The sequence below is a fragment of the Serinus canaria genome, chromosome 1A (assembly GCF_022539315.1).
Source record: "Serinus canaria isolate serCan28SL12 chromosome 1A, serCan2020, whole genome shotgun sequence".
NCBI lineage: Eukaryota > Metazoa > Chordata > Aves > Passeriformes > Fringillidae > Serinus > Serinus canaria.
In genome coordinates, this window is record NC_066314.1 from 6,480,391 (window position 1) to 6,508,329 (window position 27,939).

The 27,939-nt window shown below is 43.2% G+C and overlaps 1 protein-coding gene and 1 long non-coding RNA gene across 3 annotated transcripts; one reads left to right on the top strand and one right to left on the bottom strand.

Moving 5' to 3' along the window:
* Positions 1-443: 443 nt before the first annotated feature.
* Positions 444-24,287, bottom strand: SEPHS1 (selenophosphate synthetase 1). Of its 2 annotated transcripts, none has more exons than XM_030238660.2 (9): positions 24,156-24,287; positions 20,796-21,057; positions 17,597-17,700; positions 13,099-13,206; positions 12,154-12,308; positions 11,249-11,339; positions 8,199-8,298; positions 6,428-6,640; positions 444-1,767 (listed from the first exon to the last, which is right to left on the bottom strand). In XM_030238660.2, the coding sequence occupies exons 2-9, from the start codon at positions 20,986-20,988 to the stop codon at positions 1,553-1,555; spliced, it is 1,179 nt and encodes a 392-aa protein (XP_030094520.1). In that variant the 5' UTR covers positions 20,989-21,057; positions 24,156-24,287; the 3' UTR covers positions 444-1,552. The 2 variants fall into 2 exon arrangements, with proteins under 2 accessions (XP_030094520.1, XP_030094521.1); XM_030238661.2 differs by lacking the exon at positions 24,156-24,287 and adding an exon at positions 23,359-23,513.
* On the top strand, positions 23,545-27,939 carry LOC115485268 (uncharacterized). Its single transcript, XR_003946029.2, has 2 exons — positions 23,545-23,690; positions 26,135-27,939. It is a non-coding gene; the product is annotated as an uncharacterized LOC115485268 (long non-coding RNA).

Genomic DNA, 27,939 nt, shown 5'->3' on the forward strand with positions numbered 1-27,939 from the left:
GAAGCTTCAGGAGCGGGCTCAGCACAGTTCAGGACAGCAGGGAGTGTCTGGGCAGAGCCGGGTCAGTGGTGAGGCTGCTGCAAGGGGCAGCTTCCCATGCTGGCTGGGCAAACGGGCTCCAGCATCCCTTCCACGAGCCCTCCTCTTGCTGACAGCAGGCACAGGAGCACTTGCAGGGGAAACAATTCAAAATGTTGTAGACTTGGTGCTGGTAAGTAAAATAAACAAAATCAAGTGGATAATATACTTGGAGATAACCTACTTGCCCTCAGCTTTACTTGAGGTTACCACTGGACATCACAGCTTGGAGAACTGATTCAAGGAGTGATCACAATTATCAATATAATCACACATGCAATATAATTTTTAAAAATTGGATTTCTCTTCTTTCTAGTGAATAATTCAGATAGGAATCAAAAAAGTTCATGCACTTATACAAGAGCAATAAAAAAAATTAAATATTTATTTTGAATAACAAGCTTAAGTTCAAGCTGCATTGTTGGCAATGTTGGTTTTAAACACAGATCACAAAAGCGTGCAGAAAATTGTATTGAGCAAAGAACAAAATAATACTAAGAATTATACTAAACAGCTGCTGATTTTTAAAGAAACAAAAAAGGCTTGTAATCACTATACAAAATATAAAATGTATTAAACACTACCATCCACAGAACAGAGGTTTATTTTAGATGGATTATATTTAAAAATTATTTGTGTAGTTATTTATATAGTGAATTGTAAATGAATATTATACAGTAACCTCCTTTTGGTCTGCAAAAACCTTTGTTGCACTATAGCACATCCAATCACGTTGCAAAATAAAAAAGAAGATTTATTTGTCCTTACTATCAATAAAGAAAACAATCATTGATAATACAGTAAATATTGTCAGGTCTACAAATAATGAAATTCAAAAGTACTCCTTCGACTCTGAAGCGCTTTCCATGCAAAAAGTCAGCACTTGCTGTTTAAACTGAGTGCACTACCAAGCAATGTCCAGGGTCGTAGATGCTCTTGGTAAGACTAAACTTTACAAAAGAATTTCGAAAATAAAATAATTTTTTTTTTAATCGAAGATTGAATGCAATCATGCAACCTCTTACTACTGGGTAACCCACTGTGTCTGTCAATTTATTGCCTTTCTGGAATATCACTCAAGGCATCAAAATTAGATTCATGATAAATATACACATAATGAAAGGACACAAACTGCTATTCGACACTACTACTGGTAATGTCTGTGCTACGTGAAAGCACCTTTAAAAAGAGCCTATGCGGCAAGAGATAAGTGTCTAAAGATTCAAAATGAATCAACAGTATTGGATAACAATATAATTCTCAACTCAGAAGCTGCCTCAAGATTAGGTGCATCTTCAGTTAATGTAACAGGAAAAAAAGGCAATGGATTTTATTATTTGTATCCACTCATAAACTGACCTAAGGCCACCAGATGTGCAGACACAACAAGTTTTCTTTTCTTTTTACAGTTCTTTAAATTGTAGAATGATAAGGGAATAGATCTATTCAAAAACAAACAGCTATTTCATCTCTATTAAGAGGTGGCACCGGGTGTGGGGTTCACGTTCTGAGTGGCCACCTGTGGTGCCACTTCAATGATCCGGGGTTTGTCTATGATCCTGGCCGTGCGGTTGCCCTTCTCCACAATGCCGATAATCCACGCCTGGTGGCCTTCGCCGTATTTCGGGGACTTGATCTCGGCGCAGAAACGCGCTGCCTGCTCTCGTGGTAAGCAGATGAGGAGGCCTCCTGCAAAGAAAGGGAGCAGGGCATCAGAACATCTGACTGAAAAGTATTTCAGCCTTGGTCGGCCAGAGGCCTACTTGGACAAGCACTTGGTGACTTCAGTGGAGTCTGCTGAACTCCAAAGACTCCAAGAAAAGACACAGGAGAAGTCTGTGCTCTCGTTCAACAGCAAGATGTCTGTGCCTGAATGCAGTGTTTAGTTTCATATAAATGAAGCCAAATACACACAAAAGATGTTGGCAAAAGGATGTGGTATTGATTCCAACAAACGACATACTGAAACAACACCAGCATTGTAACCTTCCTCACAGGACTGCAGAGTGACTCTACACCGAAACATTTTGGATAAAGGTCATATGCAGACACCTGTAACCACATATTGGTGACAGCTGATTGTGTGAGTAATCCCCTTGCCTGCAATGAAATCATTCATCAAAGCAGGGACCACTGCCCTGCTGAGAATGCAAGAGGCAGAACATGAAGCACAGGCCTGATGCAGCATTCCCTGTGACTGCCCTTGTGACCCCTTTGTCTGACAGTTTTCTAACCTTTTTAGCCTTTCCTGTAAGTTTTTTTCTCAGACACAATAGAAATTACTTTGTTTACTAATGAAGGCTTTCAGAAGCAGCTCAGTAATGAGTTAGCAAGCTCGCCATTCCACAATTAAACCCAAAAGCACTTCCATTCTTAGAATCCCAAAGCACTGAAAAAGATAGGTTGGCAAGTGAATTGAAAATGTTTGGAGAATACACAGAGAGAGTAGATTCACACACCGAGGAATTTGGGCACAAGCTGAGCCTCACTTCTCTTTGACCCAAAGCATTCTCATCCTCACAAGTTGTGCCACCAGCTCTGAGCCAGCCCTGAGGCAAAGGGCCATCACCTCTGAGCAGGCCACCTTGGGCTCGGGGTGCCACATCCTCCTCCACAGGCAACTCAAACAATGGGCACCTTGATGTTTGCTTTTCCAAGCACACAGTCCCCTCGGTGGTGACTAAAGACACTCTTCATTTAGGGCCATGAAGAAGCAGCTACTGAACATGAGGAGTTCATTAAAAGGGTAAGTGGCAGTGTGAAAGTGATTTTTTTAGATTCTGTATCAAGAAAAGTGTGCTGGCCAAAAAATGCCTATCTCTCTGACATTTCAAAATAACATCCCAGTATTTCCATCAAACAACAACAAAAACCCCGTAATGACAGTGGCTGTAACTACTCCAGATGTAACAGACAAATCAATTGCAAAGGAATTATGTGACATTCCCATGGAAGGCTCTAAATCCAATTGAAGAGAAATTTAATGTCACAGCACAAGTGAGTCAGGGGAGATGTTTGCAAGTGGCAGTGCAGAGAAGGTGCAAACTAGCCAGAAGGGAGATGTGCAAGTATGGTAAAAAAAGAAAACAAGAAAGAGCAGAAAAGTGATCTTCACTCAATTTTTCACATGCACACACACACACACACAGAGGCTCTTCCTGCAATTTTGTATCACTTGTACACATACCCTCTTATCATTCTCTGGCAAGACCCAAAGGAAAAAAAAAATCCCTCCCCACCTGCTGGCTACATCCCAGTCTGATCAATAATGCTCAAAAAGGCTGTGGGGGCTACTCTCAACCAGCAGCAGGCTTCCTGTTTGCAGGGATTATACTTATTTCTCTGGTACACTGACCAGTTTCTTTACCCTTTGGGTAAATCCTTAAGGTGTTTTTTAGGCTAGTCTGTGTTCTTGGCATTCCCAGCTGTTCTGCTTTTTGGGGACTGAAAGGATGCAGATATTTGGTGCCTGTCCTGGCTTATCTTTTTAAGAACAAAAGGCTTTTTTTGGTAAAAGGCTTTGAACATTGCTGGTTTTAACAAGTAGTATTTCAAGCAGGGAAGTAGACACAGAACACTTCAAAAGCAGGCCAGACAAAACTCTGTAATTAAGAGCAGAGATATAAATAGTTCATGAATCAAAACCAAGTCCTTGCTCCTGCTAATAGCTTTCTCCCGCAATGACTTACAACAGGATGACATCATTAGCCTTGCCTCTTGTCAGGCACTGACACAGCCCTTCTTTTCCATCCATCTGCCTATTTCCACCCAATCTCCACAAATACCAAGTTGCTGAGATACCTCGACTGCACTAAAAGAGTCATCTGACACCATCCAAAAGTTATTAGGACTGAAAAATGCATACATGTATCAATGTCCCAAACAGAGTAACTCTGACTTATCTCTGCAAGTAGCCACTCTAACTAACAACTCATTCTTTTGAATGCTCAGCAGCAACTTTAACCATTACCAAGGAGTTCCCTAAAAGAGAGCACAGAATCATATAAAAGTGCAATTTTAGGAGACTACACCATTAGCAAGAGTGCCTCAAGGATGGAACAGATGACTTAATACATCTTTTCCACACTGGCTTTTCTCAACAGGTGCCCAGCAAATGCACATAGGGGGAAAAAACCCCAACTCAATAACCTTAAAATCCATTCAAATAGTTTTCCAGTAGATTTCTTACTGGAAATGAGTAAGAAATTTCAGTGCAGTACTGGAAATGAGTAAGAAATTTCAGCACTCAGCTGAAAAACATCTGTTCCCAGATGAAGAAGCTACAGACAGGCCGTGTCTAGTGGTTGAAGCCAACAGAGAAGAAGTGTCAGAGTAAGCAGAGCCTTGAGCAGCCCCAGCAGGCCTCCCCACAGCTGGGTATCAGGCACAGCAAGGCAAGCCTTGGCCTTCACATAAATCAAGCCTCGGACAGGAGGTGTGCATACAGCCTGGTCTGAATGCTAACGAGCCGTGCCAGCAGAGCCTGCCCAGCTCACCCTGCTGACACACACCAGGCCCTGCAGTGCAAGCCCAAAGCCTGTGGGTAATTATTCAGCTTCCTGGCCAGTGTGTCCACGTGGCTACAGATCTTTTGGGGATCTGGCAGACACTGCCCTGTGACAAATCCCTGTGGCCACCTCTAATGCGAGAAACACAGCGCTGTGATCAAATCAGACAGATGTGTTTTGAGGCACCCGTGGTTCACCACCAACCAGATCTGTCTGGCTGTTTTTCCCATCATCATCCATCTCTGCACAATGCAACTGCTCAGCATTTCAAAAAGACCTCTTGATCTCACTCCCAAAAGAGATCCTGAAGTCAAGCATTTCTTACTTCCTGGCAGTGCATCCATCTGCACTGTTTTACATTCCTGCAGTGAAAAGAGAATTGGGTATCCCCAAGGTGCAGGACAGGCAGCTCTGAAGACGTAAGCACTCGGTTTGCAGCTAAACCATTCCCACACCAACTGCTATCCAATCCCATACTACAGCCACTCACCTGGAAGGGCACCTTGCAGTTTCAGCTCTGTATCATGCCATTTGTTGGGCTTTTTCCAAATAATAAATGTACTGACACTCCAGCTATGTGGACTCCTGGGTTTTAAGAATCTGACTGGTATTACCAACCTTATTGACACAGCTTGCCAAGCTGCTACCAGATATTTCTGCTCCCTTTTGACTTACTCTGGATTTGGAAAGGGTTCACGCCCCATATCCTGTTACACATCATCTGAGCCACACAGTCTCTGTAGGACAGAGTGCCTGCTCAAGCACAGAGGGCCAAGGAACAACTCAGCAGATCAGGGTAAATTATGTATCCACTAGGGGAAAAGTTGATTGCTCTCACTGTGATGCTTTTTTCCAAATCTTCCAACTGTTTTGTTTCAAGGGGCCCCCTCTGTTGTGAACTGCAGAGAACATGGGTAATACTTCTGAAGAGCCAGAAGATGGCAGGGAAATGAAATAGGAGAAAAAGACAGAATGCGTTGCTACATCTCTCCATCTCCCAAAGAGAAAGAAGAGTCAGACTAAATTAGAAAAAATAAAATTAAACAGAAGATTCAGAATGAAAGTTAAGTAGAAAGACATCCAGCAGATGACAGTGATCATGCTCATCAGAGAAGAGCCTACTCTTAATAACGCAACTTAAAAAACATCAGAATTTCTCATCACCTGATGACTCTGTTTTTGTCCATAGCCAGGTTTTCAGTGCAATCTGTTGTACTCACTGTCACTGCACATGGCAGCTTTATTGAACTCGAGTAATAGATGGGTCAGAAAGCAACATTTATTTTTCTGCTGCTTGCCACAATCCCTGAAGTCAGATTTCATACAAGTAAAGGAGAAAAGCTGTAAGCTGTATTCTTGGATGTCTGCATGCTGTGGACGGAGAAGGCCTCAGATGCCAACACTGGCCCACCCAACACTGAATTTTATAGTACCAAACCAAAGACCATCCTTTGTCAGGCAAAACTACTGCCAGTGGCTTTGCTTTTGAGAAAACTGTGCCAGATGCGGTGGAATTTCCAGATATCCACTGTTCCGGGGTTAACAGAGAAAAGCAGGTTTCAAAAGAATTTAGAATCATCACTAACTTCTAACTGCAAACTGTAGGGTTGCAGGGTTTCTGTAATAGTGTTGCATACGGGAGCAGAAGACACTCAGAACAGGATGGTGGTTTGCAAGTCTGGCTGAAGGAGTTGTGAACACCTGTGTGGCTGCTAATCATTAGCTTGGCCAGGTGCCAAACCAACTGTGACTCTGAACACACAGCACCAATTTGTGCATTTGAAATGGAATTCTGAGGTGCAGGTGTAGGGAAGGAAGAGGGTGGCACAGCTGTCACCTACCTGAAGTCTCTGGACAAGTCCCGTGCATGAGGCCGAACATGTTGCCACAGGCCTTACTGACAGCAGCCATCTTGGCCAGGACAGGGAGGTTGTGGATAACGAAGGACACCTCGTTCCGCTGCTGCTTGGCAAGGTTCTGTGCATGGCCCAGGATCCCAAATCCTGTGATGTCTGTAGCTGCATGTGCATTGAACGTGTGCATGAGGCCAGCAGCTACAAGGGAGGGAGGGAGGGGGAGAGAACACATCAGAAAATACCCAATTATCAGGAAAGCGCTTTAGCAATATTGTGCACAGTCCAAATGAAGTTGCACACCTTTAATGCAAACCAGGTTGGTTTAAATAAATAAAATAAATAAAATCATGCTCAAAGAGAACTGGAATTCACAAATAGTGCATGTAACACTTAAAAAATTCAATCTGTATTTACAACATTAAATCATGCTGAAAATCTGTCATGGAAGTTGCATTTATGAGCATGAGCTATTAGACACGTGCTACTCATTTATATTGGCAGCCTAAGAAACAGGGGTTTGCTTCAGATCCAAACTTCCCAAAGCTGTGGGCCAGGGAGGTTCTGAGCTCAGCTTTGCTCCACTAAGGGCAAGGACCAGACACAGCTCAGTCTTCTCACACATCTTTCCCTGCCGCCCTGCAATGGTGACATCAGAACTTGAGATGTGGACACAAAGTTTAAGAGCTGAAGAACAAAGCCCGCGGCTGTAGGGGAAGGGCCTGAGCCTCCCCACCTATACATTCATGAAATTCCTGCACATTTGCAGCTCCAGGGTAGGAAAAGGGCACCCCTGCATGCAGGGCAATTGCACCAGTTAAGAGTATTTAAGCGCTGTTAAAGGTGTCTGACAAGAGTAGAGAAAAACAAAAATTGAGAACACTTTGACTTTCTCTGGGTGCTTCCCAATGCAGGAGCAGGACCAAGTTCTTTTCCACAAAGCAATGCTGGTCATTTATGTTTCCTGGAAGGAATGATTCTTTGACAAAGAATGAAAAACCAGAGGGATGACATAAGAAATGAAAACTGAATAAATGGGAAAAGAGATATTTAACTATTCCCGTTCCTTCAACTGAGAAGTAAGGAAACACTTCATTCTCCACTCTGCCAAAAGATACTTTGAACGAAGAAGGGAAATCCTGGATTAAAACTTCTAGGGTAAAAGCAGAACCTTTCCTCTACCAAAATTCAAAGAAAAAAACCCCCCAAAAAACAAACAAACAAACAAAAAAACACCAACAAAAACTGCTACAGGAATAGGAAAAAGACAAACAGAAAAAAAAAGTATATTCCACATACATACTCCACATGTGGAAAACATAGTACAAGACTGAATTAGAACAAAGTAAAATTTTTTTATAAATCAAAATTGAAATTGAAGCTTATACAGCTTTTCCTTTTTTTAATTCAATTTCAAATTATTTTAATCTTATCACAGCCAGGCCTTCTCCATGCAAGAAAATAAGGAACAAATCCAGTATTTTTCGCTTTAAAACATCCTTTAACTCACTGGGATGTTACTTGCAGCACTCACATGAGTCATAATAATATCCAGCAGCTTTGTGTTTTGGCTGTATAATTACAAGAGAGCGTTTGATTTTAATTTGTTGGTTTTGCTAACACTGAACAGCAGAGAAATGGGGCAGAATGAAAAGGACAAAGTGGCTGTGTCACAATTCCCCAAGGCAGTGAAATTAAATTGATATGGAATTGGAAATACTCACAACCCCTCCCTTCCAACACACACATTTCTTCTTACCTGTCCTGTTCAGCCGTGCCATATTCATCATTGCCTCCTGATATGCTAGTTCTACATCTTCCTGCGTTACCACGAGTTTGATTTTATTCCACTTTTCAGGCTAATGGATGAAATAAAAATGTTTCTTTTAGATTTTCAGCTGTACATTTAAAAGCACACCCTGACCACTTAAAAAAAAAAAGCCAAACCCTGAATCCAAAATGTACTTTTTTTTTAACAGTTAAAGAGGGGGAAAATGTTCCAGTCAGGTGTGTGCCTTAGTCTGCTGTACCCCAGCAAAGTTCATTTAAAGATCTGTTAGGCACTAAGTACCTCAAATCCCACCTTCAGCAGCTGAGTGGAGTGGAACAAACTACCCTTAGGAAAGAACTCCTTCAAGGAAACTCTCTGGATTGAACCCCCACAGCCAAATAAAAAAAAAAAAAACTTTGTTGCTGGATGTTGAGATTTGTAATTTCTGGCTTCTTGTGTTTTTAAGAGATTGTTCTTGATTTCACACCTGGGCACTTTGATGAGAAAAGACCATTGATATCCACCAGTCCTGGTTAGAGGAATGTAAGCAAAGGCAGGATATAATCACTCTAGTTTAGGACTAAGGTATATTCATAAGCCTCCTTTACAATTTAATACCAGCACCTTCCACCCATTCCCCAGTGTCTGGTATGGTCTCATCCCTTCATCATATTCCCATAAATTCTCTTCATCCCATAAGGGTTTCAAAACAACTTAGGAAACAGTACCTTTATAAAGGGTAATTGTTTCATTCAAAGCTGAAGTGATTCCAGATCCAGAATGAAACAAAGCAACTATTTTATTTTTAAAAGCCACACTACAACTGATTTAACTGATTTTTTTTTTAAACAAAAATAAAATTACAGAGAACTGAAAGTTGGAAAACACAGGATTTTTGAAGCTACAATACCTACACTGCCATTCCATAAAGTATATGTATAGAACAAACATCTTACTTAACAAAAGGTGCAGGAACTACTAAGAAATGGAAGGTGATCCTGCACTGGGGAACCATCTTGTCTTAACAAATGATGCTGACTTCAAGGGGTGTAAGGGAGAATCCAGAAATGGCAAAAGGGGGAAAAGACTGGTCAGCCAAAATAAATAAATTGTTGAAAACCAAGGAACAATGGCAGTGAGACCAGAGTTTCTGATATTAGGTTGAACTGGATCTACCATTAAAGAAAAGCATTTTTGTTTACACAAATGAGAGACCAAGTCAAAAAATAAGATGTGGCTGTTACAGAGATGACAGAATAGTGATTATTCTTACTCTGGGAATGACTGAAAAAATATGAGTAGTCATTCTGCCTTAGGTTTCAAAAACAGTTCTGAGGCTGACCACAGGACAGAAACTGGTCAGATGATGGCAATGGAAATCACAAATGACATGGAAGCAGAACTCAAGGCTGAGAGTAAAAGAGCCACAAACACAGGCAAGATATGAATTGGAGGAAAATTCCTCTCCACTAGAGCAATGAAGGTACTGGGGTTACTCAACAGGGAATTAGGGCAGAAAAAATTGCAAAAACTCCTAAACACGTTATAAAAGCAAGACTGGATTTCCAAATAGGAAGGGTTTGTAGACAACAGCAAAAAGCAAGAAAACCCTCTCTGAAGGGGCACATCCCTGCCCCTTTCGTGCCTTTAAGCATCCATATCTCTACACTCCAGTTTGCCTTACTTGCCTGTGCATAAACTTGCTATACTATACCTTCTCCCACACACTTTTTAATATGAAGTCCAATTCCCCACCAAAATTTGATTTACAGGTGGGTTTGTGTTGGGTAATTAATTCTACTTTCACTTTCCCTGCACTTTTACAAAACAAAGCTAAAGAAAAGGTAGCATAGCTACTCAGAAATTTTCCTACCGCAATCAAAGATATATTCTGCTTATACATAATAATAAGAGTATTGATTTCCTGGCTGTCCTCATTTTTCAGACCAGGTTTTTCTGTTTGACAGTTGAGGAATTTAGTAGTATTTGAAATATGCGGAAATTCAGAATAGCCTTAATTTGCAAGTCTGCTCATCAGTACAACAAGAAGATATGTTAAGAAGTAAGATTATGGCTAGAAAACATACTATGGAATTGGGATCTTGTTTCACTTCATTTTCATATCAAGATTATCTGAGGACCTGATCCTTCTATCTGTGGAAAACATAGGATTCTGAAGAGGTCAAAGTTGCTAGGCCAGACCCTATGAAGAAGGAGAAAAATATTTTTCCCTTGCTGCTCACACTTCAGACTCCAATGAAGGTTTAAGCTGGTTCTCTCCCACTTTGCTAACACTAGCTGTGTTAATTAGAATTCATCTGACAATACAGTGGCCAACAGCCAAACCAATGTAGATTCCAGCTCACTCCTCTGCCAGTCTTTTGGCTCAGGAGTCCCAAAAGTAGAAAAGATGCATCTTTTTAGAGTGTAAACTGAGCAGTTATAATTTGGAAGTCACGTACTGGGAGCCAGACAACATAAGCAGATGCCAATTTTGCAGTTACTTTTCAGTTCAGTAGTTACATTTTTGCCTGAAGTAGCAGATGGAAGTATGTCTACATCCATAATGCTGCTAGAAATATTCTTACTGAATGCACAGGGCAATACATGTGAAACGCAGATAAACTTCCATGCACACAAGCAGAAAGCCCAAGAACACAGAGAGAGCATTCCTGCCCTAAATGCCATCAGCAAGTGTTGCCAATTACTTTGGCAGGTGGAGTAGGGCATAATGTTGCCCAGGGTGATAGTCTGTTGTTCTGTTAGTAAACAATTTTGGTTATTATAGCAATGCCTGAGAAATAACTAAGAATTAGGTGCAATTAAGATGGGCTCACTAAGCACAAAATTGTAAATTGCCTTGATTCCAAAGGAATGTTGCACACAAGTAGGGAAGGCTGGAGCATATCAAGGAGGAAGGAGGAGAGAGGTGACAGATGACTTCCACCTGAGCTGAACTTTGTCATGTGGAAGGAATGAGGAAAGTCATCTTTACACCTTTTACCTATACACCTTTTCTTTTTTTGCAGTGTACTCACAATATCTAGCCATTGGTGGACAGCTACAGCCACTTGTGTTCCCAAGGGTTTAGTCAATACAAGTACATCTCCTGGCACTGCATTGTCTGGCCTGGAAACAAAGAATTCATATATTAACTACACAGTGAGGTTCAAACACGCTATTAGGAATAAGTGCTGATAATTACATTTTCACAGACCCATACATCTTACTAGTCAGTTAAAAAACTGACTAATTGCAGAATTACCCTTTGGGATTCATTGCCACGCAGTATTATTGAGGAAAATGCAGCAAACTTGTTTAAGAAGTGCTAATCCTTCTTTCTTGGAAAAAACAATGCTTGCAGTCAGACACACACCAAATTACACCTCGTCTTTCAAATTTTTTGAGAAGACATAAGAGAGGATAAAGGAAAAAAATTTCCTTTTTACCCAGGGCATAAGATGTCCAACATTAGGATCATGCACAAGTTCATTTGTATAGAGTAACATGCCACAGTGGGACATTCAAAATCAGCTACTGTTAAATGGACAGAATGCTCTATAGACAGCAGTTCTGTAGGTCTCTTCAGCCATTAACAGGATAATTGGGACATGGTTTAGAAATGCATGTATAAGTGTGATAGAAATTTATGTTCAAAACAGAATCCACTGCCTTTAAAGATTAGACACTTAATTCTCCTGTCAAAAGGAGAACAGGATCAAAAAGGACTGGGGGGTGGGGAGAAGTAAAAGGACATCCTGTTTAAAAAAAAGCAAATATGTGCAAAGAGATGTGGCATCTTGTTGAGTGCTAAGGACTAAAGCAAGCAGAAGGTACTGCTTTATTCATCAGAGAACCACCACAAGATCACAACACAGTGCTTAAAGGATTTTTACTGTATCCCTCAGACCAGTGTCTTTGATTGTTTAGTGATTTAACTTACATTATAAATTCATTAGGCTGACAGACTGTTGTGGCCACTCCTCCTAAAACAATCCAGGGATTTAACACTGTTTGGCCACCAGTAACAGATGTTCCTGCCTCTTCTGCTGCATCTTTGAAACCCTGGATAATTAGAGGCATCACTTTGTCTCTTTCCTAGAGATCAAAACAGAAGTCAGAGTTCCATACACAGCAGTGCTAGTCATTTCAAGACTGGTCCAAGGCTTTAACCACTCCAACCAAATGCCCTCATGGGAAATAGTTCATGACAGAAAAGCAACGGTTAGAAAGAGTCTGGCCTCCTGAAACCTCATGTTATCCTACAGAGTTACAGTTTTACAGCTCTGTGTAGAAGAGGTGCAAAGACACTCTTACATTGAAGAAACATTGTTCAAAAGGTCATATAAGAGTAATCAGAGTTCTGGAAACTCAGAACAATTATCCTGCTGCTGTAATCAGGAAGAGCCACAGCAGAGCAGCGCTAAAAGGCAACATTTAACCAAGATGGCATTTGGGCTCCATTGCCCAACAAAGTTTTAACTTACAGCCTTCTAAGAATAAACATCCCTTTTTTACTACAGCAAAACAAACAAGCTGATCTATTCTACAAAAAAAAAAAAAAAAACAAAAAACCCAAAACAAATCATAATTATCTATCCAGATTGATAGATGAGCTGGCCATCAAATGCTGGCCTTTGACAGAAGGAGGCACCCCATTTTGGTGGGGATGAAGGCAGCAGATTACAATGCCACAGAAAACTGAACTTTTAGCACATGACTTCAGAATGTTTATGAAGCAAGATCCTATGAACTAAGCCACCCAATAAGACCATCTTTTCTTTACACAGCTTCAAACTTCGAGGAGAAAATACACTAAAGGTAAATACATTCTGAGCACATTTAGCTGTTTGACTCTTCCTTCAAGAAAAATTGTCAAAAGTCTTACCCTATCTGTCATTTTATTGCTGATTCCAAGGAGCATCAACATGTTGTCACATTCTGTGACCCCCATGGCATAAAGGTCACTTAGGACATTGGCACACGCTATTCGTCCCTGAAAAACAAAGAGACAAGAAAAAAACTCTGCAGCACTCTTAGTGAATGTTTAAACACTTTCCACAAGCAAAGCTTCCAGTGTGAGTTTGCACTCTGACACAGCTTCTTACTCCACAGCATTAAGAAACCCAGCTAGAGATGTGGTATGGTCCATTATGTGCTATGTGCCCACCTAGAAGTGCAGGTATCCTTCCTTTTACATATGGAGAGAATTCATCCCAGCTGTCTTCATCAGCACACTCTCCCACTGACTCCCTAGGAATCCCAGAGCTCACACTGCATGCCCAGTCTGAGAGGCTGAAGTTAAGATCAGTAGTCTGTCCCTGATAACAAGCTCTGTTTACTTAACGTGGTATATTCCTGTTAACTTTATTCCAGCACAAAACTCTACATTCTGATGGAGATGGTATGGAATTCACAACTGCTAGGAACTTAATCCAAAAAGCACATACTGCTGAACTTGTGCATCAGAATATGCAAGAGATGGGTCTTTGATGAGAAAGATGTTTGTTCCCTACCCTCCTCTGGAGGGCATGTCTGCAATCCTCAGTTTCTAGGACAGAACTCCTCTTCCCGGAGGATACAGCTGTGCTGCCAGCACACACCCACACTGGACTGCTTCCTCTGCTCTGGGGATGACAGCACGTACAGGGAATAGAGAAGCTCAGGGCTCTCAGGAACTGGATTTGCCACCACTCACATAGTGAGAGATGTGTTTATCTGCCACTTTCCAGGTGACAAGATCAGGCTGAATTTTGCTACAGCACCAACAACTTTACTGACTGTTGTATGTGCATGTAAGTATCTCCACTAACAAAAACTTGTACAAGAGACAAAACTGTCTGCTGAAGATTGCTCTAAGAAGCCAGGAAGCTGACAGGACTGAGAAGCCATCACTCACATTGCATGAGATTAGTTACTCTAATTTTACTAAATTAATGGATTTGAGTCAGGGTTTCTGAGGTATGGACCCAGCACAGATGACATATCAAGTTTCCTGATGAATATGCAGAATTGCCTTATACAGTGTGCGTCCTAAAGGACAGCAAGATATTTTAAAATATAGGACAAATTCTGTTGTGTTACTCTGGAATACTCCATGCATTTTATGAAAGTTGTTTAAAGTTTACAGCTGCAGAACTGCAACCAACACCTGGCTTTATGATTTTAAGTTTCTGCTTTTCATTATGTTCAAAGGGAATACCATAATGGAAAAAGCAACAACATGCTTATTTGATACAATTTGCAAAGAAGTAATATTTTCAGGCAGTTACTTCACTTGCTGATGACATGAAATAACATCTCCAAATAAATATAATACAGTTTTGCATAAATTCAAGAGTTTTTGGTGGCACCGGAGGAATCCCTGATATTTGGAACTGGAATATATTTTAATAATTTAAATTTTAAACTATTAGGAAAAGACTGGTGTAGTGCACTATTTGATAGATATTAGCTGTCAAATTTCTATAGGCCTGACATTTCCCTTTTGTGGAACTATCCAGCCATTCTCTGTTATCTTCAGTATTTACCAAGCAAACTGCTGGTTTGTTCCCTGTTAGGAATGACAGATAAGTTTTTAAAACCATAAGGACAATACCTGTGATAGTCAGAGGTCAGTCTAATAATGCTTTTGCCAACTGCCAAAACCACTATGGAAACAAATTCAGGGAAGTGCACTTCCCAAGTCTGAAGGAGCAGAGAACAACACAGGGCTCTTGTGAACACCAGCCAACCCCACAGGGCTCACAGACAGGGGTCAGACTGGCCAGGTCCTGCAGGTCACCTGCCTGCTTGCACAGTGCCCTGAAACACAAAGACCTGTGTGCAATACAGAGAACTATTTGTAAGGGCAAAGGATGAAGAATCAGACAGCCATCTTCAGTCTTGAGTGAAGGTTCCTAAAACAGCAACAAAAAGGTTCCTGGATGGAAGGGGAAAGATGTACTCTGTCAAAGCAGCAGCTCCCTGCTTCTGTACTCAAACAGGTGTCTCCACAGTGCTACAACAGAGGCCAGTATCCACTATTAGTCCAGTGGATTGATACTTATTTTTTTGATTGCTTGTAACTTTTCTAATAAGCCATTTAAGCTAAATAAATCCTATGCTTTGTACAGATTTTACAGGTGTACATCCTAGGAATAATTCTGCACATGGAACTGAGCATTTTCAAGGACAAAGTGAAAGTGAAGGAGAAAGAAGAAAAGAAGGAAGAATGATTTTACGTATAACTGCAGAACGTAGTTTTAAAATAAGCAGTAAGAGAGTGAAAGCTGTTTTCTTCAGAAATAGCAGAAATAGGAAGTTCAGCTGAGTCCACAAGCAGTTTGCCTTCCTCAGCTGTTTCCTAAACCCTTCCCGCCACAGCACCCAGGAGTTCATTTGCACTTATGGCTTTCCCCCTTTGCTTCCTGTCCTCCAGTTAGGAAGAGAGATCAGATAAGGAGCTGCAAGTAAACCCCGTGCACAGAGAAAGGAAGAGACTCTAGATGAGGGAACACCCACTCAAAACCAGACCAGAAGTGCCTGGGTAAGGAGACTGAGGGGAAGGGCAAGGAGAGTATGCACTGCAGGTGAGTGATACTGGTACCACAGTAACAACAGGCGTGGGTCAGGAGACACCTGGACTTAAACCAGGGAAAGAAGCAGTTGGAGAAGCAGGGTAGCAGTAGCATCTCTTGAGCAGAAGAGGCCAGAGCACAGCCCTTTATACAGCATGGACACCAACTCAAAATTCCCAAGTCTCACAATTCCTCTGCTTGTAACAACCACCCATAAACCCCGTGGCAAACTGTATTTGACTGTCCTCTAACCAATGCTGGTCCACACAAGTAGGAGGTAATCTATACTGTCCCTTGGGGTACTCTTGCCCTCAAGAGAGAGGTCTGAGCAGAGGGTACAAGAGCAATATCCTGCTGGATCATCATTGGTGGTATCAGCAAGAAGGCTTGAGACAGAATCCCCATCCTCAGTTAGCTCTTAGGAAGAAATACACATATGTAAACAGATTAGGAAGTGCCCAGCCACCAGATTAAAATAAATGCCCTCAAGAATGAAAAGTGAAGGACTTGAGAGTTAGACAGCACCAAGGTTACAGCTGCTGGTGCATGTGGATCACAGTACAGACTGTAACTATGATGCAACCACTGAAGCTGGACTAAGGCCAAATTTACATTCCACTCCTAACCACACTGACCTAAACCTCATCTGGGCACAGCCCATCTATCTACTCCTGTGGCATTTCTATCTCCAAACAAGGCAGCCCTCCCCCTACACCACAGCCTTCAACACTGTCCCTCAAGTTTTTGTTACAAGGTGAGAAAAGAGTTTCTCAGACGACAAAGTTGAACACAGATCTCCAAAACATTTTTTCTCCTCTGGTCCCTGACAAGTTCCCACGTGATATTAAAGCAACCCACTTGAATCAAATTTCTCAGGAGAGCTCAATAACTCCATATTCCAGGAGCCATCCTGAGATTTTTGGCTGCTCAGTTTGCAGAAAGAGAGCTCTCCTGGAAGAGAAATTACAGGAGCTAGGCTTACATATGTGCACAAAACATGGCCAAACATGCTAAAAAAAAAAAAAAGGCCCCAATCTCAAACTGTGTCAAAAACCTACCAGAGAGGTCTCACAGAGCAAACAAACTGACAGCAGCACATAAAACATTCAGTTACACCAACAACAAGAAAAGCAATGAGTCATATCCAAACCACAGAAAACATTAATTCTAGCACCTTTCATTTAACATTTCCTTATACCTTTATTAAAGTATTTTTTAAAGCTCATTTATTTCCCAGGGTCTGTTCAAGTCAACAGGAACACAGAATGCACCAAGGCTCACGTGCATACACCTTCCAACCAGTCATTTCATGTTCATGTTCAGGTGGAGGAAGCACCACAGGAAAGCTGGTGTTCACAAGGCACTCTGAAATTGCCAGGTGCTATTGCCAACTACTGACATTAGGTATTTCCAGTTCTGATGGGTTACCTGGTTATTTCAATACCTCAAAAAAGGCCAATTACAATGTGGTTCTGCTTTTAAGTGGAGTTTACTACCTGCTACTTCACAGGCTGCTCTTTTTACCCCTTTTGGCCTTTTCAAACCAAATCCCACAGAACAAGAGATGAAGGGAAATCTGAATTAAAGGTGGCAGTTCTCCCAACTTTCACCTACACAGAAAGCAGCACTGCAGCATTCCTGGCCAACATGGGAGATTCCAGGATGAAATGATGCCTTTCCCTCTTGATGTCTATTTAGGAAAGACTCTGAATGCAATTATTCACACAAATAGCACCACACATCTAGAAGAAAATGTCAGAGCTGCCACCAGGTTGGTGAGAAGCCTGAATCAGCAACAGACCCAAGAACCAAATTTAGCCAACTTACCATCATATAAGGGTCATCCACAATAGGATAAATATAATCTGTCGTCTGGACTAATGACAAACCTCCATGTCTTAATGGAATAACACAAGTGTCCATCCCAATTCCTGCAAAGACAGAAATCCATAAGTGATGTGGGTAACTGGGCCCTAAATTATCTGCTGCTCTTAACAAAAGAGTTCATAAAACATGTCTGTGAAATACAACTCCTAACCTTGCCTAAACAGAGAAGGCAAATTCCTTTGCCAGAAAAAGCACACAGCACAAGTAAGAGGAAAAAACAAGCAAAGAAAGAAAACTCCTGGTTGGAACTGAACATAAGTACAAATGGCTGAAGGCAAGAACTAAACTACAATGTTTTTTTATTCTTTTGCAGCAGCATAACAGCACATCAAGAACATCTCTGCTTTTATGTAAGTACATTTAAAGTTAAGAGGAACTAAGCACACTGATATTGTCAAAAGCAAATAGGTTTTCCTGTCACTCCGATCTCAACAAAAACACAGTGACAGTTGTGAAGGGACACGGCATCTCATAAAGGACCTTCCCTCACTTCAGAATGAGCAAGAACTCCACAAGCCACAGCCCAGGCCCTTGGTGAAAGATGATTCACCCTCTTGGAGCTTTAGCAACTGCATTAGCCTCACTTTGCACAGCTAGAAGGTTGCAGACCATCTGACAGATACAGAACTCCTTGGAGAAAACCACAACTCTGAGCACCACAACCTTTTCCCTGGCAGTGGATATTTCAAACAGAACATGTGATATCAGAACCTCCCAGCATTTGCTGCCACGGAAGAGCCCACACCAAAGATGACAAATCACAACATGCTGGCTGAGCCACACTCCCCTGTGGATAGCCTTGTGCCCTGCAGCAATAGCAGGAAGCTTACCTCCTTCCTGGGCTGGCAGCAAGCTACCTGGAATTACTCTGCATGCCCCACAGGGCAAGAGCCTTCAAAATAGCCCATTTTTAGGGAGCAGATGTCACACAGGGACTTTTCACCACGTATTCATGAAACACACTACCCTAACAAGAGCTACAAACCAGTGTTTGGCAGTGTCCTGTATAGGGATGGAGCAAGTTGCTGTCATCTGAGGGGACAGAGGTCTGCCAGGTGATCAGTATATAGGTCAAGAGGATCTTGCCTCCCCTGCCTAGAGAGGAAAGAGATCTTGCCTTGAAAGAGCACTAACAAGCTCTCAAGCAGTAATTTAGGGTGCCTCAATCTCCACAGAAGTTCCCAAGCCACTATGCCTGACATCCAGTGCCTCCAGGGAAAGGCACATAAGCAGTTACAGAGAAGTGGCTCAGGTGCAGGAGCTGTTTTGCCCTCAGTTCACCTGTTCATGCCATAATGCTGCAAAACCAACCCTGTTTGACAGGCAGACTAAGGGGCTAGGATGATGGTCCTTCTGAGGCTGTGTTAATGTTCCACCAAAACAGCTCTGAATAACAAGTGAATCTGTTCAGAGCCATGACTGATTTCAGATCTGTAACAGCTCTGAGAATAAACATCAGATTAAAAAGTTTCTTACAGTCGTATTTAAGTTTGCTCTGGGTTACATCTCTTGCAGAACTAAAAAGGGGAGAGCTTGAACCTGCTGCTAGCAACCTCCCTCCTGACTGCATTTCAAAAGCATGATGCCTATGCATAGGGGGCAAAGTTACCGTGTCTATACCTTTTAAGCACAAGACATCAAAGGCAAATCTCACACCAAACTTATCCAAAGACACATTTGCTAAAGGGATACTCATCACAAAAGTGTACTTTAAAAGAGATCTGAACTCTTCACCTTATATTACTAACAGATTTTCTGTTACATAGTATCACACCTACACACTGATGATGTAAATCTACTTTTATACCTTTTCATATAGCTGTAGGAGAAGTCTACTAGCAGTTCCATAATTGTTTAAAGCCTGTACGTTTGTAAGAGAAAAGAAATCTAAACCAAACTATTGCTGATTTTAGAAAATTGCCAAACTGAAATGCTGCTGTGAACAGCTTACTTAATCTAGAAAAATACATATAAACATCAATTTGAGGATGAAAAAAAGATGGAAGTGTCCTCTATCAGGGAATATTAAATTATAGTGCCACCCCAGCTTCACACACAATTGCTGCTTACATACTTCATACAAAGATCCCCATTGTTTAAGCAAGAGCATGGGTGCCTTACTAATCTCTGATTATATTCAATCTCTACCAGAATAGTGGGTTGCAGCCTGTTAGCCTGCTAATAGACAATTAGTAATGTTTATATAAATTTAAATAAGGTTATTGAACACTAAACTGATAATAATTTCAGAATAAAAGCTCCATTGATATTCTTAAGTTGAGGGGAAAAAACCATTCTGCACTGCAAAGAGACTGAATATGCAGGGCTGAGTAAATAGACAAACAGAATTAAAAGTGCCATTAAACACATTATCTACATTAATTTATCTATATCAATATTAGGTACAGTAGCTGGTATCAAAATACCTACATTTGCCCTGTTCCCCATGTAGGTGGCTTGTGCAGGTTGTTTTCCCTCATTGCTTGCATCATTGTGCAAATATCAAAGAGAAAGTGAAGCTGGCAAGAACACAGAGGTCTTGGAAAGGCAGCCTTTCCCAGGCAGCTTCTACAGGTGAGCAAAAGAGTTAGAGTGGGGAACAAGGAAAGGACTCAAAGGAATAATGACAACTGTGAAACAATTCGCTCCCAGTCAGCTGAAGCAAGGAAGTTCTCTTGCTCACTTTCTGTGACCCAGGAACAGAGGGGAGGGGAGGGAGAGGGGAAATTCACCTGGGAGTCATCCAAAGTCATTCATCCATTGCATCAAATTCCAAATGCAATGCATGAACATAAAAGTCTAGAAATTAGCTGAGAGGATTTCAGTTTGCACAGTATCTACTAGGGGGGAAAGGGAGGAGCAGACTAACACCTAAGCATGTGCCCATCACAATGGCCATTCCTGAGTGTTTTGCTTTGTAGTTGAGTGCACTGCAGGATGTTAAATAATTAAGATAATATTCTTGTATCCCAGATGCCAACAAATGACAGCATGAGATTAATTCTTTAGCTTTCTGGATGCTGTGCATGCATTATACAACACACAATTTTCAAACTGGTTAAACAAATCACAAATATGATTGTGTCACTAAGTAAACCCAGCAGAAGGATCACCAATGTCCAGAGCAGCAACTACTTACCCAACCTGGGCATAACTGCCCCCAAGAACTGTTCATCTTCCTGAAAATGGTTTTCTTGTAGAGATTCAAGCAGTTTCTGTAAGACATCCTGTGGCACTTTGCATCCTGTGCCCTTCAGTTCAGTGAATCGGGTCAGCCGGAAGCTCTTGTCCAGTTCGTAACTTTCTGGGTTAAAGGACTCCCGAACAGACATGGTTCTCTCCCACTGACTGCCGGCCTCTCCCACCCCAGAGCAATGGGATCAGTTTCTCTGCTGATCAGTCTTATTGAAAAATAAAAATAACAATTAAAAAAAAGGGAACATTGGAAAGTCCTATCATCTGCAAGACAATGTGTTTTCCACATGGTGAAAGTTAAAAGAAAAAGAAAGTGCTCATTATGGTTGTTCACCTGTTAAGACAGGTGTGCACATCTCACACAACTCATTTCCCTATGACTACAAAGGGATGACTCCTCATCCTACCTTCTGACATTTAAAACTATAACTATGCCAGGTGAATCAGGGAATTAAGCTCTTTTCCAGATATGCTGCGTAAGGTTTTCATTAAAAAAAGAATCTAACACACTTACCGTCCTCATTTAACACAGAGGTAATGAAAGAAAAAATAGTTCCCAGAGCATAGAGGCCAAAAGGCAGCTTGGGCCCTCGTACTGCAGCATGCTCAGCACAGACATCTGTTTGTACTCAGCTCAGTGTGGGGTCATAATTTTAGCCATTAACATATTAATCTCAAAAATGGGATGCTTTTCAATAATGGCTCTGCTTCAGTCCTGAAGTAAGAAGCTGAAATTCATAATACACCTGTTCTCCTTGGGAGAAAACACAGTCCTGGTGTTCTGTTGGTACAGGTAGCAGAAGAACAAAGAGCCTGTATTTAAGCAGAGTGGTTCACCTACAAGCATGCCAGTTTACCTTTTAGCATGTTCACAGACAAAAAAATGCTGAAAAGTTTCTTGCCTCTTCAGCCCTTTTTTAGTCAACTAATGATACGAAAAATCAGAGAATTGTCCATTAAAAGAGTAATGTAAAAAGACACTGATGCAATTCATTTAATAAAATTCTTAACAATGCATGTCTAATTTTAGAACGTTTTTCCACTCTGAGTCACATCCACCACACTCCAAAACTAATAAGAGGCCTAACTGAGACACTGACTTCTAAGCAGGAACGGCTGTGATAAAATACAATTCATCTTTCTCAGAGAACAAGTTTTCAGGAATTACTAAAAGCAATCTGTCTAGTAGTAGTTTCTTAGAAAGCAAGGATCCTATGTAATAGCACCAAGAACAGAGTTCAGTGGCACCACTGACAAAACCTGATACTGATGATTATGCCCTAACGAGGTTAAGCTGAAAAGAAGAATTCAAGGGACTCGTATTTGCCAAGTTCAGCTTTGCTAAACGAAGGAAAGAAGTAAATCTACAGACTGTGCTGTATCTGCCCTCCACAGCACTTATTAACAAGCACATCTGTTCCATAAACCTTTAAGTCAATTTATTGTCTGTAATTTGTAGGAACTGAAGTTTTAAGTTCCCTGAGAACTTTTGATGTGAAGCCCAATTCCCTTTCACTGTGTTTTCCCTCCTTCTCTGGGAGGTGTGGCACTTATTTAAAACAAATCTTCCAAAGCCTAGGCTCGGGCAGAAATCCAAACTCTAGTTACAAGAACGTGTCTTGGATGAGCAATGAATTCAGTTCCTAGCCTTAGTTGTCTTCCAATGCAAGACACTAAGCACTTGCAAAAAAAAAAAAAAAAAAAGTGTCTGGAAAACAACCTCTCAACAGAAATAGGAGACAAAAGCTTTTCAAGGGGGGGGGGTTTCTCTTCATTCTTTTTTAAAACGATTCATTCTAATTAATTCCAGAAAATCATAAAGAGCAGCTTGCCCCGCAAGAGAAACATCTTTCTTCATCTAACCACTAAGTGCAATAAGCTTAGCACCCCCTGCCTACTTACACAGGGATGGATGCAGAGGCCACAGTCTACCAGGAACTTTTTGCAGCCTTAAGGACTGTAAGGACACAGTTCCCCCTGTTTGAAAACCACTCGTGAAACAAACAAGATGATTTCATTTAATGGAACACATGCAGTGCAAGAATACGGCAACTATTCTAATAAAGATCTGATTAAAGCTGCTTGCAACTGTGTAATTCGCAGACTCCCCTGGGAGCAACATTCTAAGTTTTGGTGACTTTGATGGTCACAGCACCGAGCCTAGCACGGTTCACGAAGAGTTTGGACAACTCTCAAGCACAAGGTGTGATTCTCGGGGCTGACCTGTGCAGAACCAGCAGCTGGACTGATGGCACTTGAGAGTCCCTTGCAACTCAGAACATTCTGCGATTCTGGCAGTCCATGCAGCACTGCGATGTGAGTGACAAGCATCCCTCCCCAGCAGCAGACAACACCTCCTAACCCAGACGTTTCTTACTTTAAAAGAGCGGCATAATAAATATTAAAAGCTAAAGTTTAACCCTTGCCTTCCTAAACAGCAGAGAGAGGGAAGCACAGGAGCGAAAAGGGGGGGGGGGAGGGAGAGAGAACTGGAGCCAGGTACATACCCCAAACAAACCCCAGCGCACCCACTGCCAGCCCGACCGCCCGAGCCACACGAGGCGAGGCGCTGCAACCACCATCGATCCGGGGAATGCGGCGGGGAGCGCTGCGGGCAGACATGGCTCCGGGACACCTTAAATTTCCAGCCGCTGCCTTTAGAGGCAAACCCGGGGCCTTCGCTGCCGCTCTTTGTGCAGCCGGAGAGGCGGCGGGGGAAGAGGACGAGGTGGAAGAAGCTGCGCGTGGAGCAGCGGTGGCAGCGGCCCCTTCCCGGGGTGCGGCGGGGACGGAGCCCGCGGGTGTCCGACCGCGGTGTCCCCCGTGTCCCCACGTGCAGGTACGGTGTCACCGGGGCGGGGTTCACCCCTCGCTGGCGGGGACGGCCGGTGGGATGTTGGGAGCAGAACCCCCCCACGCCGACACTCCGTAACGGGAAGGGAGAGAAACACGGGGGTGGGGGGAGGAATGGGGGGGGGGGGGGGAAAGGAGGGAAAAGGGAAAAAAAAATGTCGGCGGGCGAAAAATTTAACCCGTCCGCTGCCGGCGTCCAAATTTTTTTAAAGCGGCCGCATCGCGGTGAGGCGCTGCCCCCCCATCCCCGTTCCTTCCTCCGCCCTTCCCCCGGGGCCGGGCCGAGGGAGGGCGGCGGGGCCCGGGCCAGGCGGGCGCCCCGCGCCCCGGCCGCGCCGCGCCACCCCCCGCGCCCGGCCCGGCGGGAACGGCGGAGGCGAATTCCCCTTTAAATCTCCCCGCCTTGCACCCCCCCTCCTCCTCCTCCTCCCTCCTCAGGTCTCCCTCTCACCGGCTCTCGCCGCCTCCTCGCCCTCCGCCTCCTCCCGCGAACGGGACTCCCAGCGCGGTCCCACAATGCACCGGGCGCGACGGGCTCCCTCAGCGCCGCCTGAATAGAAAATGCCGCCGCCGCCGCCGGGCACGGGGGGGTTAAACCCCCCCCCCTTTTCCTCCCTTTCCCTGCTTTTCCCTCCCTTTCCCTCCCGCCTTCCCGCCCCCTCCCGTTCCCCCTCACACCGCATCCCACGCGCGTTCCCGCGCGGGGGCGCGCGCCGTTGCAGCGCGACATGTCGCGACACCACCCCCCCCCATACACACACGCACAAGCACGCCCCCCCCCCCCCCCTCAGCTCGGCATCTGTGGGCAGCCCGCGAGTGTGTGTGTGTGGGGTCCGGTCCCTTCGTGCAGTCCCGGAGTCATCGAGGCTGGGAGAGACCTTTAAGATGGAGCAGTCCGAGGCAGCGCTGCCGCTGTAACCCCTTAGACCCTGAACCTCATAGCCCAAACTCAGCTCCGGGCACCGTGACTCCACCACCTGTCTGGGCAACCGAACAGGGAAAAATGCTTCTTTGGTATCTACTCTGAGTCTCCCCTGTCTCTGTTTAAAGCCATTTCCCCTAATCCCAGAATTGATTAGAAATCGATTGGAAAAGACCTCTGAGATCGAGTCCAGCCTGTGACCAAACAGTGCTCTGTCAACCAGACCATGGCACTGAGTGCCACATCCAGGATTCCTTAAACACCTCCAGGGATGGTGACTCCACCACGTCCTTGGGAACCTGTTCTAATGTCTAATCATCCTTTCTGTGAAGAAATTCTTTCTCACATAGGCTGATGTTTCCCCTGAGTCTGCCTGTAGAATTCCTTGCTCTGACACCTTCTCCTTCAATATGAAAACTTTGAGATTGGGAACAATTTGGGTGGGAAATTTAACCAGAGCTGCAGGGCCAGGTCCTCCACCAATGCTGAATTTTGCCCAGAAACTTGACAAAAAGTCACATTTGATCCATGTCACACCAAAATGTTGGGCAAGAAGGAAAGTGAGGGGCTCAAATGGACCTGACAATGGGCAAAATTTGGCCAACATTAAATTTTTCTGAGTGCAGAGCCAGGACTGTGGCCCCAGGGAGATAGAGGTGTCATTTCCTCAGGTGTCATCTCCAAGGGGTTTGATCAGTGTGTGGCCCATGGAAGGCTGCAGGTACCACAGCAGGAGCACTGCAATGTGGCTGGCTGTGTCAGCTGGTGACTTTTTTTACCCAGAATGTGGTTTTGGGCATGCTTCAGGAAAAAAAATGTAATCCTGTTTTGCAGCAGGTGGTGATGGGTTCAGCATGACTCTAGGATGCTGGGCTGTGTTTCAGTAGCCAACAGCCAGGATTGTCACAGACTACTTGCTCAGTTCAACCCTTTTCCATCACTGGTTTGCAAAGCATCCCATATTTTCTTATGCATTTAATATACAAATCACTGGAATCTAACATGTCTGAATTCCTAAATTCCTCGATGTCTTCTCAGTTCATTTTTCTCCCTGGAAGTGCTTTTTGTGCTTCCAAAGACCCTTTTCCCAAACAATTAAAGTCAGGATTCAGATGAGTCTCTTGCTTTATGTGCAAGACAAGTTTTCTCCAGAAAGGAGGGAATTTCTGTGTTAGGGATAGCACAGGGCCCAGTTTACATTTCCAAATAGATAAAACAGGCACTTTGCTTCATGTAATTTGCTGCTAAGTACCTAATTAAGTAATTGCCTGTTAATTCAAAGATTGCTTTTTGTGCAACTGGCTTTGAAAAAGTCTTGTCTAAAAACAAGCAGAAAGACGAAAAAAAAAAAATGTTGCTTTTCTTGTCTGATTTTAATTACTCTTTTTATCTCCCAGAGAATGTAGCGCCCCGGGACTGTGGTGCAGGGGACCAGAGGTGCATGGGAGCTCCTGGCACTGAACACATTTAGGAAGTCACTAATATTTGTATAATTAATTGATTTTCAGGCTCCTCCGTGTTGCTCTCTGAAAGCATTTCAAACTCGACACACAGAAGCTGTTTCTCAGTGAGCAGCTGTGGGGTATTTGGCTGATGGTTTTGACAGCAGAGATGAATTGAGGACGTGGCATCTGCAGTCCTGACCTGGAATTTGAACCCTTTAGTGCCTCTCCCTCCTCCCAGACGGAGAGGAGGCAGAAGATCTCGGAATCTTCTGATTGCCATCGATCTGATTTTGCTGAGCACTAGCCTCCTATCACGTCTGTGTGTTCCTTGAGAGATTATTTCAATCTGAAAAAAAACTCTATAAGTATCTTGAGAGCTGGAAATCAGATGATCTGATCTAACATTTCTCCAGCATTTAACAATTACCTCTACAACAAGCACCTCATTTAAAAAAAAACCCAAAACATGAAGCATAAGGAAAACCATGAGATAACATTGCTGGTTTTGAGCCCTCACTTACATGATTTTCCTTTCTGATATTTTTGGAGGGAAGAGGGAATTGGATCATATTTTTATCTTCTTTTTTTTTTTTCCCCACATCTGTAAAGACTAGACATTTCTTTAACAGAGGGGAAAATAAAATAAATTGAGATTTCCAGGTGGCAACATGGCTGAAAGAAAACATGAATACTTGGAAATTCATGCTCATTAGTACTGCCACAGATGTGACTCTGTAGAGCTGAAGCTAACCAGTACCAGGGTATAGGGATGAGAACTGCACATAATTGAAGCCCTGCTTAATTGAAAGCAATTCTTGTCACAGACAGTGATGGAGCATCCTTGGGTGGATCTACATGTGTCCCTGTGGATGTGTGCCCCAGGCCCTGCTGCCTGTGCTGGGGTGAGGCTCTGTGGGCGCAGGCAAGGGGTAGAAAAGTGGCTTTGCCAAGGAAGCCAAGCCAAGAGGAGCAGTGAGCCACCTCTGCACTGCAGCTTCAGGGGTGCTGCTGCACCCAGCACTCACCTGCCCCCTGCTTCTCCAGGGGTCCACGCTTGGAACAGCTGCTGGAAGGGAATCAGGGCATCAGGAAGGAAATCCTGTGCACACAGGGGAATGTCCTTTTTATGCAGGATCATAAACAAAACCCTGCAAGAGTAGTGATGGATCCAGCAGCCCTGGGGAGGCCCCATACTGCTGGAACCACCAGCTTCATGGAACATTTTCCTGGAATCCAATACTGGTTTTCTAGACTTAAAAACTGATCACATTCCCTTTTCTCCCTCCCTCCCAAAGGCATTTTTTGTCATCTGTGTCCAAAACTTCCAGGAGAAACTCCATGATTGGAGCAATTTGGTCCAATGCCATGAGAAGGGACTGCTCCACACACTTTAGGAAGAGCAAAAAGGAGAAAGAAAAGAAGGTAAAGCCTTCTTTACCTCTGTTCTGTGCCTGACCACTCATCAAAGCCAGCTGCCTCCTGTGCTGGCTTGAGGAAGTGACAGATGTCTGTAGCCTTTACAGGTGCAGGGCCTGCATTTCATCAGTCTTTTTTCCATGGATGACCTGGAGTGTGGATTATTAGCAGCTCAGATTTCTTTGGCCAAGGTGCTTTGTTGTGTACACATCCGGGTTAAAGCCAAGCAATATTTCTGATCCATGTAGGCTTCTGACTCGGTCCTGCATCTTTGGTGTTTACAAAATGATCAGAGCTTGAACTCTCCCTGTTCTGTTTCTTAAATGTCAGCAGATTTTTTTTTTTTTTAATAAAACAATGCAGCCTTCCCCTGCAATGTTTGTAACCAAGAAACTGTGGCATCACAAGAGCATGAGGAAATACTGGCTGATTAAAACCAGTGTAAGAAATGA